The sequence below is a fragment of the Carassius carassius genome, chromosome 16, assembly GCF_963082965.1.
Source record: "Carassius carassius chromosome 16, fCarCar2.1, whole genome shotgun sequence".
In the NCBI taxonomy this organism is placed as follows: domain Eukaryota; kingdom Metazoa; phylum Chordata; class Actinopteri; order Cypriniformes; family Cyprinidae; genus Carassius; species Carassius carassius.
In genome coordinates, this window is record NC_081770.1 from 19,969,433 (window position 1) to 19,982,900 (window position 13,468).

General features: G+C 36.4%; 2 protein-coding genes across 2 annotated transcripts in view; one reads left to right on the plus strand and one right to left on the minus strand.

Moving 5' to 3' along the window:
• yjefn3 (YjeF N-terminal domain containing 3) overlaps nt 1-13,468 on the plus strand; it is a 35,182-nt gene that overhangs the window by 16,883 nt on the left and 4,831 nt on the right. Inside the window, exons 2-3 of the mRNA XM_059569470.1 lie at nt 4,732-4,840; nt 12,481-12,591. Of these exons, the coding sequence (XP_059425453.1) occupies nt 4,732-4,840; nt 12,481-12,591 (220 nt within the window). The remainder of the gene's footprint in view (nt 1-4,731; nt 4,841-12,480; nt 12,592-13,468) is intronic.
• Nucleotides 8,958-13,468, minus strand: part of si:ch211-212d10.2 (uncharacterized protein LOC557710 homolog) — a 28,368-nt gene continuing 23,857 nt past the window's right edge. Inside the window, exon 3 of the mRNA XM_059569471.1 lies at nt 8,958-9,621. Within this exon, the coding sequence (XP_059425454.1) occupies nt 9,466-9,621 (156 nt within the window). The 3' untranslated portion in view covers nt 8,958-9,465. The remainder of the gene's footprint in view (nt 9,622-13,468) is intronic.

Sequence of the window (13,468 nt, forward strand, 5' to 3'; positions counted from 1 at the left end):
ATTACTTCCAAACCATTTCTGGTATTCCAGATTTGATTGGGGACGGTCCAGCATTAGTCTGGGTCAAATATGGCCACCCTGTCCCTTATGTGGACATCGCCCTAGAGTGAGCTGTCCCTGCTGACCATTCCTCCAATGCCTCAGACAGGCTTTTATGTCACTAATGAGCAGGAAGTCGAGACACTCATTAAGGAGGAATCAGCAAGGGCTTGAGCGTTTAGAAGTTTTTAATTGCTTTAAGAGTAACACGAGAGTTCGGCTCCTGGATCTTCGACATCATTAGTTGTTGTTTTCCCCTTCTTTCCCCATGAATCAATCAAGGCAGTTGAAACTTCAGTTTGAGTAACCTCTGTACTTGCAGACTGGGATTACTGTCTTGAGATTTCTAGTATTGTGATGGCACATGCTGTCGGTCACTTTTAGATGTCAAAACAATCAGGGCTGTCATTGTTAACTAAAACTAAAATAAATGTTAAATGTAAATTGAAATAGAGCTAGATTTTACATTTTGTACACACATACATATACATACATACATATATATATATAATATACCAGTCTTAAATTGCTGGGGTATATTTTTAGCAATTGCCAAAAATGTTCCATAAAGATATTTAGTATATTTCCTACTGTAAATATATCAAACCTCAATCTTTGATTAAGGTAATAATATGCATTGCTAAGAACTTCATTTAGACAAATTTAAAAGCGATTTTTTTCAGTATTTTTGCACCAATATTCCAGATTTTCAAATTGTTGTATATCAGACAAATATTGTCCTATCATAACAAACCATACATCAATACAAAGCTTTTTATTCAGCTTTCAAATGATGTATATACCTCAAGTTTGAAAAAATAAGATCAAACTCACACACACACACACACACACACACATATATATAAACATATATAAACATATACATAATTTGTTCAATATTCATTTATTATTATTTTACACATAGCATTGTAGTATTTTTATAAAAGAATAAAATAAATAATAAAACATTTTATATGCATAAAATCATTGTATGTATGTATATAATTCTACATTTATTTCAAAAATAAAATAATTAACTTGGCAGGTTTCATGTATGATTTATAAAAGATGGAAATGCCACCACACTTACATAATTTTTCAACTTTGTTTTACATTTCAAATGTTACATTAAATTGCAAGCAAACGCTCATAGCAGCGTTCACACCAGGACGCACATTCATCATCTGTCATTAAAAACTGCATGCGACACTGTGTGAAAATGATTTTGTACCGAATAAATGAACAGATGTCAGCCGTGCCGAAAAGGCTATCCACCCCCCGTCTGTAACCCCTCCGTCTATCACATTTTGGGAGCCTGGAGGGGCCAGCCATACGCTAAGTTTGGCAGTTATGCAAATAGCAGTGTACTCTCCATAGTCATGACTTGTCTATTATATCGTTTTCACCCACTGACTTCCTTTGTTAAATCATTCCTCACTGAGAACAACGGGTTGTAAACCGGATTCTTGTCCCCTAAAAGTAACAAGCCCTCTGATTTAAATGAGAGAGGTGGTTATTTAGTTGTCGTGGTGTGCTGAGGTAATTACAGTGGTTGAAAATGAAGAAAAACAGGGAAAATGAAAAGAAGTATCCCCCATTTTGTGCTATGCTTAACACAAACATCCATGCATCCTCTTGCAAACAGGCACGTCCATTTCAAAACTCGTGTGTGTTGAGCAAGCTAGCCGACTGGAGGTAAACAACTTCATTAGCAGAGTTGTTATTACAGCTGATCAGCACAATCCACGACTCCCAGATAGCGCGGGTCCTCGTGGGGAAATTAGGAAGACTCGGGACAGGTGCCTGGGCTGATACTGTTGTTCATTTAACTGTGCATTCATCTATGTATTTGCTGTAAAGGCAATCAACAACAATTAGCCCTAGCCCTATGGAATAGCAATGCTAGGGGAGATGCTAACGCTAACCTGTTGTCAACTTCAGAGCCTCTGGTAGTTTGGCTCTTTATTTGCGTTGATGGTCGGATTTGCACTGAAGAACCTTTAACATCCGTGGAACTTTTCCATTGCACATAAGGTTCTTTATTGTGAAAAAAGGGTTCTTTACACTGTGAAAAAAAAGGTTCTTGTAAGAACTGTTCACATAAAGTTTCTTTGGGTAACCAAAAATGGATCTTCTATGGCATTGTTGTGAAAACCCCCATTTGTATACTCTTAAAAAATAAAGGTTCTTTACATCAGTGGTTCAGTGAAGAACCTTTAACATCCATTAAACCTTTCAATTCTACAAAAAAAAATTTTTTTTATTCTTCACACTAAAAAAAAGTGTTATTTTAATAACTGTTCACCCAAAATGGTTCTTCTATGGTCTCCATTTGGAACCTTTATTTCAAAGAATAGGCCAAGCATTCCATCGCACAAAAGGTTCTTTATAGTGGACAAATATTGATTAGGTTAGATTATTAAAAAATGCTTTTCAAACTTTAAGAGCTGTTCATTGAAAGCTGTTCATCAGGGAACCAAAAATGGTTCTTATATGGAATCACTGTGAAAACCCTCTTTTGGAAAATACATTAAGGGTGTAGAAAGAACCTTTCCATTCTTTAGTCATTATTCACACTAAGAAAAAATATAAAGAACTGTTTACTGAAAGATACTTTGAGAAACCAAAATGGTTCTTCTGTGGCATCACTGAAAATACCACTTTTGAAGCCGTAATTGCTATATATGCTGATATATGTTAAGTGAGCTAATAATGTAATGTGATTTGGACTGGTGGGTGATCTGGAAGCTGGGCGAACACTCTGAGCCACGCTGTCCCCTGGTGGGGAGATCTGCTCTTTGCAGTTGATCCACCACAAAGAAGCCTTGACTTTAATACTCAGGGATGCATTGGAATCGTTTTAATGCTCAAGAGATATTAAGTGAAGTATTTCTTTACAGGCCAAAAGCAGTTTCTACATACACAAGGTTGAGGCTTGAGATTTCTGGGCTTTATCTTGTCCCTGGAACCTTTCAGAGAACTTTGGAAATCTACGGTTGTCAGGACTTCCCTGAATAGGTCGATGGGAACGGAAATATCAAAAGCGCTAGACTCGGCTGAACTTTACAAATATCACTGTGTCACAGTACGCCAGGAAATCTCCCCCTGCAAACTCGGCTTGACGGCTGTGGAGCTCTATTGGAGACGGTAAATGCCAGAAAGCTGGAGTACCCCATGTGGAGGGTTAGGGCAGTGATCAGAGCAGAGTAAACGCTTGGTGACCTGTTGACCAGTGCCAAAAATATGACTTGAGGTCTCCATCGATCTGTCTATATGGACTTTACTGTTTCTCTTCTTTTTAATTTCCCCCAAATATATATATATATATATATATAAACATACAGTTCTTGCAGACAACAAGCTCATTATTTTTGTTAGTGAACTCTGAAGCGTTTGTGAGAACTAGAAGAACTAGAAAATTGCTTTGCGTTGAAATGGAAAAAGCTGCATTCAAGCAGGGAACTTCATGCATACAGCTGAGAGAACTCAATAATGTATAATCATTTTCATAAATGGTTCTTTGTTCTGTTATTCTGGTGCTTAAAGCAATAAGAGACAACAACCACAATACAAGGGAACCTGGAAAAATGCCTCGGGTTGAAATACAACAATAAATCAACAAGACAGAAAGGTGTCTAAAACACATTATAGTACTATTGTACCATACTATATTTATACAATAATATAGCACTATTAGAGTTTTTATTTATATTGTGAAATAGCTTTCATATATTTAGCTTTCATTAAAATTTTAGTTTTACGCTCTCTATGCTATTTTTTAATAGGCTATATTTTACATAGCTTTATTTTACTTTTAATCATTTAAGTACTTCAACTTATTTTAGCATTTGATTCATAGTTTTTAAATCATTTCTTTTAATAGGCATATTTATATTTTATTTAATTTTCACTTTTTCTTCACTTTTTTTTTTTTTTTTTTTTTGCTTTGGCTGGTTTTGTTCCCCAACACTTTATTACCTTTGTTATGTTAAAACTTTCTTAGGTTGAAAATATAATAATAAGCAGCTGAGGATTTATATACCACAGAGAAACCTTTAAAATAAAATGGTGAATAATAATAAAAAAAATGGTAGCACTTTAAAACTTTATTAACTTTATTAACAATCAGCAGTTATTACAGCATTTATTAGCATAAAATATATCTAGATCGATTGAAATTTAAATATACTGTGTTGTTGATTAATAATGCACTAATGTTAGGGCTAGAGTTGTAATTTAATAACAGTGTCCTGACAGCAGTTCTGTGTTCCTCCAGCAGGGGGCTCTGATGTGACGACCATACAGGAGCTTATTAAAGGCTCCCCGTGTTTGAGTCGTGAAGTAAGGGTCTGGATTTTACAATTACGTTGTGCTCCCTGTAGCCCACATTAAACTCCCAGTAACATAAGCTCTGAGTGTGGCTCAACAGGCATTAGGCAGCGAGACACCATGCCTGGAATGGATGGCAAGCCTAATACAATGTGCTCAGAATACACACGTAAATGTCAGGTGCTGTAATGCAGTCCTTGGTTTCCATGTAATCAAACCCACCCAGTTTCCATCTTGGCACTTGTTAGCATTCATGCCGGAAAATAAAACATGATTTATTTATTGTCCCAACTGGTACGCTAATACCATGCATGTCGTGAGCTCTGTGTCATTGCGTTTTGTCTCTCTGTCTGTCTTTTATAGTAAATCGGAGGTGGCGACCGTTGAGACGGAGCTTCTGAGGGACTATCGCTTTGGACAACAGCAGCTGATTGAAATATGGGGCCATGCTTGCGCCATCGCCATCACAAAGGTTTGTGAAGGGAACACAAATTACACTATTGTGAAGTGGAAGATAACATCCTAGACCTGAATCCTGAATCGAACCCAGTGTTTACTGTACACAAGCATCGCTGTGATTTACACAACTCTGCATTTACTGCTCCCAGCGTCTGTCGGCATTTGCCGAACTTCAACCAATCCTCTTAAGAGATGAGGCCCTGCTGCATTTGATGATGAAAACAGCGGGAAATCTTTGATCTCGCTGTTTCTGACGAGGGTTTGACCGCATCCGCTGCTTTGAGGGGGTTTCTCATGAAAAGGGGTTAAAGAATGATCCAGAATAGCAATATGGCACTTTCGCTCAGTGTTGCCAACTAATTTTCAGGGGAAGTTGCTAAAGGCAGATGGTTTTGTTGCTAAAAGTTGCTAAATGATATTGTGACGCAATTGCGCCATGACGTCATTATGTAATGGCAATGCAAAACTGCATAGATATTATTTGAAATGCTAATTTAGATATGTTTGTAAAATAAATACACACACACACACACACGCATCATTTTTAAAATGAATACAAACAACACTTTTTCATGACCAGATTTATTTTTATTTTTAAATACAACATTGATATTGAACAGTTAAACACTTTTGAACAATTACATTTTATGTAGGCTATTTTCCTTTTAACCAGTGAAACTACACATGAACTGAACAATTAAAGCCCTGTGGTAGTTAATATGCTACTTAAATGATCAACAGTTAAGCATATGGTTTTGATTTATTTATATGCTTTGCTGTAGCACAGTGTTTTTTGATGTCATACATTTTTGCAAGCACATCTGATTTACAATAAGCACAGAATGCTCGACTGTCATCCCCAACTACTGGCTTCAGCCAACCTTTAAATTCAGGTAAAGACTCCCACTCTTTTCTGTACTTCTGGCTGTACAGTTTTGATTGAGACATTTCAAACATTCATTAACAGCTATATTCACTGGATTTGAACTGGGTGTTGAACTATTTAAATGTATTAAGTAAGTTTAAAAAAAACAAAAAATACTTAATTCACTAAAGTTTTGTGAGCAGTGAGTGAACTAGCATGCATTAGCTGTTTTTGAAGTGCTAATGGTACTTGTGTAGGAAATTATAAATTTTTCCTTTTTTTTAAAAAAAATGTGACTTGCTAACCAAACAATTGTACTCTGAACTTAATGCGTTTAGAATATTTTGCCAAAAATGTGAAATGCGTGTGTGCTACAGCCATAGGCTACTGCTGGTGCACTCAACTATATATAGACCTTGTGTAGCCCCGCCCCCACTCGTTGTCTTTTGTCTTCCAGTTTTTACAGCTATTTCCACAGCGATCTTAAGGAATTATGAATCAACCGCTCAGTCTATTTAGCTAGCTTGTACGTGTGCTGTTTTGATAAGAAGTACTTTCCAAAAGTTGCCAAATAAATGTTACAAATTGCTAAATTTGTTGCTAGGTGCTTTTTGGAAAAAAAAGTTGCTAGTGCAGTCTGAAAAGTTGCTAAATATAGCAACAAAATTGCTAAATTGGGAACACTGCTTTCGCTTCAAAACAGACAACAACGGGGGGAAAAAAAGATTTTGTATCTGACATAGTCGTAAATGTCAGATAGGAAGTCACAATTACAAGACAAATTCACAGTTTTGAAGAACAATATTATGTTGTGAGATTAAAAGCTGCAGTTATGTAGTATAATGACCATTTTTGAGATATAAATGTGTAGTTATGATAAATAAGCAATTATAGGAAATTTTGCAATTATAAGTAACAAAACATTGTAGTTATGATAAATAGTTGCAGTTTTTAATAAAAAGATGCAATTGTTAAATATTAATTCACATTGAGAGACTGTAAAGTAAAAATCTCCGAGACATAAATTTGCATTTACGATAAATAGTCTTTGGCAATTATAAGAAATGTTACAATTATGAGGGAAAAAAGTCGTTATTATAATAGTTGCAAATCTATGAAAAAGCCTTGATTGTGAAATCTTAATTCACATCGTGAGTTACTGTATATAGCCAAAGTCTCTGAGATATAAATTTGCGATTACGAGAAATAGTCAGAATTATAAGATATGTCATAATTACAAAAAAAGTCGTACAGAGTTACAAAAAGTCGTAATTAGGAAATATAACAGTTGCAAATCTATATAAAAAAAAGCCTCAAGTGTAAAGTATTAAGTAACCTTGAGGGATATAAAGTTACAATTACTAAGATATCTAAATTTGCAATTTTAAGAAATGCTGCAAAACAGTGACCATTATGTGAAATAGTTGCAGTTCTGAGGAAAAAAGTCGCAATTGCGAGAAATATAGTGTGACACTGAGAGATATAGTCAGAGTTTCTGAGATATAAATGTGCACTTGCAAGAAATGTCGCAATTAAGTCTCAGAAGGTCAGAATTACGAGAAACGCTTAAAAAAGATGCACTTGTGAAATATGAAGTCACTTTGTGAGGTCTATTCACAGTTTCTAAGATATAAATTTGTGATAATGGAAAATCGTCACAATTACAGGAAATTTAACAATTATGAGTCGCAGAAAAGTAATGCTTCTTAAAAAATATGTAGTGAAATATGAAGTCACATAGAAACATATAAAGTTGCAATTACGGGGACCAAAAAATTCGTAGAAAGCCAACATTTTGAGAAATACAGTGTTTTTTTCCATATATATATATATATTTATATATAAAGAAATACAACAGTTACAGCAATTATTTCTTTATTGTTTTTGTCAGAAATAAGCTTCTATACAAAAGGGTTACAAAAAAGGTGATTTAGCTTTTTTTGCGGGGTCATGTTATATCTTGCCTTGAGCAGTAAAATCAGCACCAGTCGGGTTCATTCAGCTCCAAACTGCACTTTGACTTCTCCTTAAAAATCCCTTGTGACAAATCCATTGCACCGTCACTGAAGGTGTTGAAAGTCTTTTGTCTGTGGCCGGCCTGCAGTCTCGGGCCTTACGTCTCAGAGCGACCCGAGCGTTTCGATAGAGCCAGGCCAACTCAAACCAGACTACTGCGGTCACCATCCATCTGGATTCAGTCAGGCTGACAGGCAGCGCAGGCCTCCTCTTGACCTACCTGAGAGTCGGTTAAAGCCCCAAATTGTTTCCTGATTTGGCTTGTGTGAGTTTTCAGCCCTTGTTAAGAAGTGTTTTACAAACTGAACCTTCCTCCCCTCCAAGGCTCCCGGTCACCAGCAGCTGCTGCGGTTAGCGTCAACAAAACTTCCTGTGCTGTGACCTCTGTGAGGTCGCCATAAATTGCAGCTAAAGAAAACACGCCGGCCGGTAGCTCTGAGACAAGCATTACATCAGTATACGCTTGTGTGTGTGTGTGTGAGGGGGGGACCAAATCTTGGTCGTATTTTACCACATTGTGATTTCACAACCAAACTATCCTCCACAGTGAATGCCAAGATCAACGTCATCCGTCTACATCGGGGGGATAAGTGCTTTGGTGTTAAGCTACATCAAGGCTGATGTCTGTGATCACTTGCTGCTTTAGATATCAGGAAGTTATTTTTATCACCATGGCTCATAAAATGTTCTTTGTGTTTTCAGTGAAAAATGCAGACTGACATTACCTCTCGTAAAACACTGTCTGTGATCTCTCTGTATTTTCCCATTCCTACATGATAAAACAGAATAAATGGGAAAAGAAAAGGAATACAATTAATAAAACCGATGTTTTCTTTCAAGTGTAGATTTTGACAAGCAGGCTGTGAGTTTTGCAGCACCACACCAGGTATTCGTTTTGAACTTTTAATTTAGTTTTTATTTATATTTTATTTATAATTAATCTTTTTAGCTTTTGTTGTCAGTTTTTGTCAGTTTTCACTCTAACGTTCTTAGGTTTATTTCAGTATTAGTGTTTTGTCCGTTTTTAGAATATTTCTACATTTTAATTTGAGCATTTTAGGACTGCCAAAGTTAATGTTTTAAGAACTAATCATTGCATTTTGAAAATAAAAAAAGACAGATTTTTATTATAAAGATTTGTTTTCTAACCGAACAGTTTTAGTGTCTGTTTTATAGTTCTACATTTTTTATTTACCTTTTTTTCATTTTATTTTTAATTTGTCTGGTTAGTTTAGTTGTCATTATTTTTCTCTGTTGTTGATGTGTGTGTGTGTGTGTGTGTGTGTACATAGAATGTAGAATTGTATGTAGTTGTAGTATTTTAGGGCTGTCAGTTAATATCTGGTTTCCAGTTATGCAGTTTTATTTCAGTTAATTTTATTTTATTAAATGTGTAGTTTTCTTTAACACTGTGCCACTCTTGAGGAGCCCCACCCACTGGGAAATCTCATTACTTCAGAATCCTGCTCGACATTGCATATGCAAACAGTTTCACATTAAATAAATGTATAGACCGAACAAATTACACTGTATCTGGTTTGGACATGCTGTGTGTTGCTAAGTTTATCCTTGGTTTGTCCTCTTATCATTATATGACATTTCTTTGTACTTTGATTCTGCTGTCTTAAATTCACATTCTGCATCCTATTTGCAAATCCTCCGTTATGAATCTAAAAGGCATTTTCAAAACACTTCTAAATTAAACACAGCTCTGGTGTTAATGTGCGTCAGGTTTAGGGTATAAAGTGCAAGAGCAGTTAGTCAAGACCCTCTCTAGAGAGCTCATTTGCTGGAAGCATGGAAGTGAAATCTAGGGGTTCAGTGGCTCCGAACAAGAGAAGATCAGAGCGGCGGTCTCCAGAGTCCTGGCAGGAGTTGACACAATGGAGGATTCCAGCACAGCTGCAGCAGACCTGTAAAAGAAATGAACAATGCATGCACTGGCAGCGGCTCCCAGGAACACTCCATTCCATGTCATTTTCCAGAGGAGAAGAAGAAAAAATGGACAGAACACAGACTAAGCTTCATGCGATTTAAATATATATATATATATATATATATATATATATATATATATATGTCTAACGGTGCAATAAATCTAAAGTGCAACTATATGCAGTGTTGCAAAAGTAATTTTGAAACACAAATGACCAGGAAAAATATTTGGCAGAATACTTTCTGTAAAAATAAAAAAAAAAAAAGGATTCGTGCAAGGTTACGCAAATCAGATAATCATTTACGTTGCACTTTGTAAAGTCAAAATAAAGTGTTAATTGAGCCTATAAATATTTTTTTCCGGTGTTACTGTGTATGATTTATTGCACATTACTCAAAAGGAATTAAAAAAAAAATACTTTTTAAACGTTTAGTCTTTTTACTGTTAACTAAATAATAGTAAGGATATTCAAAGAGACAGGCGTTTTTAAAAATAACTGTGTATATTTCTCCATTCAAGTGCTTGAAGAGTTAGACTTTGTTCATCAAAACATAAAAGTTTTGCTCCGCCCCTGAAACAAGTTTTCTTTCTGATGACATCATCAGGCCCTCTTAGCTTTTAGCCCCTCCCCTCCGGTCACATAGAAACCACTTTTCAAAATCCAATTTTAACCATTTTGAAAAACCGCTACAGTCACGCATCTGAAAATGTAGTTAAAGGGATAGTTCACCCAAAAATTAAAATGATGTCATTAATAACTCACCCTCATGTTGTTTCAAACCCGTAAGACCTCCATTTATCTTCGGAACACAGTTTAATTTTAGATTTAGTCCGAGAGCTCTCAGTCCCTCCATTGAAGCTGTGTGTACGGTCTACTGTCCATGTCCAGAAAGGTAAGAAAAACATCATCAAAGTAGTCCATGTGACATCAGAGGGTCGGTTAGAATTTTTTGAAGCATTGAAAATACATTTTGGTCCAAAAATAGCAAAAACTACGACTTTATTCAGCATTGTCTTCTCTTCCGTGTCTGTTGTGAGAGAGTTCAAAACAAAGCAGTTTGTGATATCCAGTTTGCGAACGAATCATTCGATGTAACCGGATCTTTTTGAACCAGTTCATCAAATCGAACTGAATAGTTTTAAACGGTTCGCGTCTCCAATACGCATTAATCCACAAATGACTTAAGCTGTTAACTTTGTTAATGTGGCTGACACTCCCTCTGAGTTCAAACAAACCAATATCCCGGAGTAATTCATTTACTCAAACAGTACACTGACTGAACTGATGTGAAGAGAGAGATGAACACAGAGTCCGAGCCAGATAATGACTCGTTCACGAGTCAAGAACCGGTGTCATCGGTTTTCGGATCACCAGTAGGTCTCTCTGACAGTTCGATTCAATAAACCGGTTGAAGAAAACGGTTCACCAGTTCTTTTGCGCTCGACGTAATGGTGTCATTGGCGATGACTGCAAGCCTTCGGTTTACCTGGGGTCATAACATTAGCACAGAATCAGTTTGGTTCAGACGATCTGTGTGTCGGTTTGCTTCACGCTGAATCACACATGCGCAGTATCATCAGCTCCTCGGTTCTCGAATCGGACGCGTCTGACAGAAACGGTTCTTGACTCGTGAACGAGTCATTATCTGGCTCGGCTCGGTGTTCATCTTCAGTTCTCTCACTAAAGCTAAAATATCTTAAACTGTGTTCCGAAGATAAATGGAGGTCTTACTGGTTTGGAACGACATGAGGGTAAGTTATTAATGACATAATTTTGCAAATTGGGCGAACTAACCCTTTAACAGCTTTGCTACCTTTTAGTTAGTCACTCCCAAACACTGCCCATTATAATCAACTTCATCGACAAGCTCGCTTTTGGCCAATAGGAAAGTTTCCTACTTGGATTCCCCTTCAAAATGACAACAGATGGAGACAGATGTTCATTTTCCACACTCAGACACGCATTCAACTCTTGTTCACCCGGCGCTGTGACTAAGACAACCAGCGATGATAATGTAATCTAAACTTCATCAGCTCGCTAATGGAACATCCATGTCAGCTGATCATTTCTCTCCAAAATGCCATTAGCTTCATTAGCGTCTGGCTTCCTCTCTTTCTCGGAAGTCTGCAATTACGCCCACGCTTGTGCCATATTTCAGAAGCGGTTAATTGGAGATGAATATAACATGCACATTACCTTAACTGTTGCTTTTACTTCATTAGTCTGTCCTAACATCATCTTTAGGGCAAGATCAGGTAAATGAGGAACAAATATATTTACAACTTGACTGCAAAGACTTTAAAATATAAAATATTTCAGTCTTCAATTCCAGCATATGCGTAGATAACTTATAAGACCTTTGTAGTTTGAGTTCCCTAAAGAAGGTAAGAGAATAAACACTTTCTCTGTGGTTCTATCAAAACGTTGTTTGTTTATATTTCACAACCAGCCAGGCATAGCAACAGCTCAACCAATGGCGTGCATCTGGGGGCGTGGTTATCCGTTTGGCTGACCAATTGCAGATGGAAACCTATTTGAAAACAATTCCGTTCTGTTTAGTAACAGAAATTACACGCCTCACCTTTACAGACTTAGTTTTGTGAGTGTGTACACGCTTCGGAAAATCTGAACAGCACTGGTCCAGTTTAGAAACCTGTCAGAAAGTGTGTTATTTTAAGGCTGCATCCTGTGGCAGTGTCTCCACAGCTCTTTAATACTGTTGCAACTGTTGCTGGGTTATTCTGATGAACTTTACCTCTGAAAATGCAGATAGGACTGAAATGAGACGTCTCCCTCTCTGTTGAACTGTCTCTCTCTCCCTCTGTCTTTTCCCAGGCTTTTCCTTTGAGCTCCCTGAGTAAAAAGCAGCCCACCCTGCTGGTTGTTTGTGGTCCTGAGCAGAACGGCTCCATTGGTTTGGTGTGTGCCCGCCATCTGCGCATGTTTGTAAGTATAGAGCACTGTGCCGAAGGGCACGGAGAAAGAATGGATACCAATGGGGTGCTGTATTGTTGTTTAAAGTCAACAAGAAATCATAATTGAGTCTATTTACTTTCTTAATGCGCTTTCCTGGTATTATTGTGTATGGTTCATTGCTTATTCAGGGCTCAATGTTAATTTTTTTTTCTGCTTTTCAGTCGGGCCTGTCGGTATAGATTTTTTACTTTAGTTTGTAATTGTTCATCAAAACAATTGTTTGCTTGGTGTCTGAAACAAGTTTTTATTCTGATGACATCATCAAGTAAACTTTTTTTTAAAAGTTTTTAGCCCCTCCCCTCCGGTCACATAGAAACTACTTTTCAAAATCTAATTTGATAAATAAAATCAAGCCCTGCCCTTAATGTTTGTTATTGAATATACTGTTTCAGCCAGAAATACGGCACATTAAAAAAGTAAAATGGATGTGCGGATGCTTTTTATGTTGATGTTAAATGCATCTTTATTGAAGTAAACATTGCATCTCATTTGTATAGAAGCCTATTTCCGCGATGAAATGAATTGCGAGATAAAAACATGCAGAATTGTGAGGTCAGACTCAGAATTCTGACTTATCACAATTCCGAGTTTACATCTCAAAATTCTGAAATTACATCTCACAATTCTAACTTTTTCCTCCAAGTTTATTTTTCTCCCTTGCAATTGCAGGTATATATATATATATATATATATATATATATATATATATATATATATATATATATATATATATATATCACAATGCAGACTTTTCTTAGAATTGTAAGTTTATATCTTGCAATTTTGAGTCTATATGTCTGAAAGTTTTTCAAATTACTTCATAAGTCTTTTAAATTACCTTAATTTT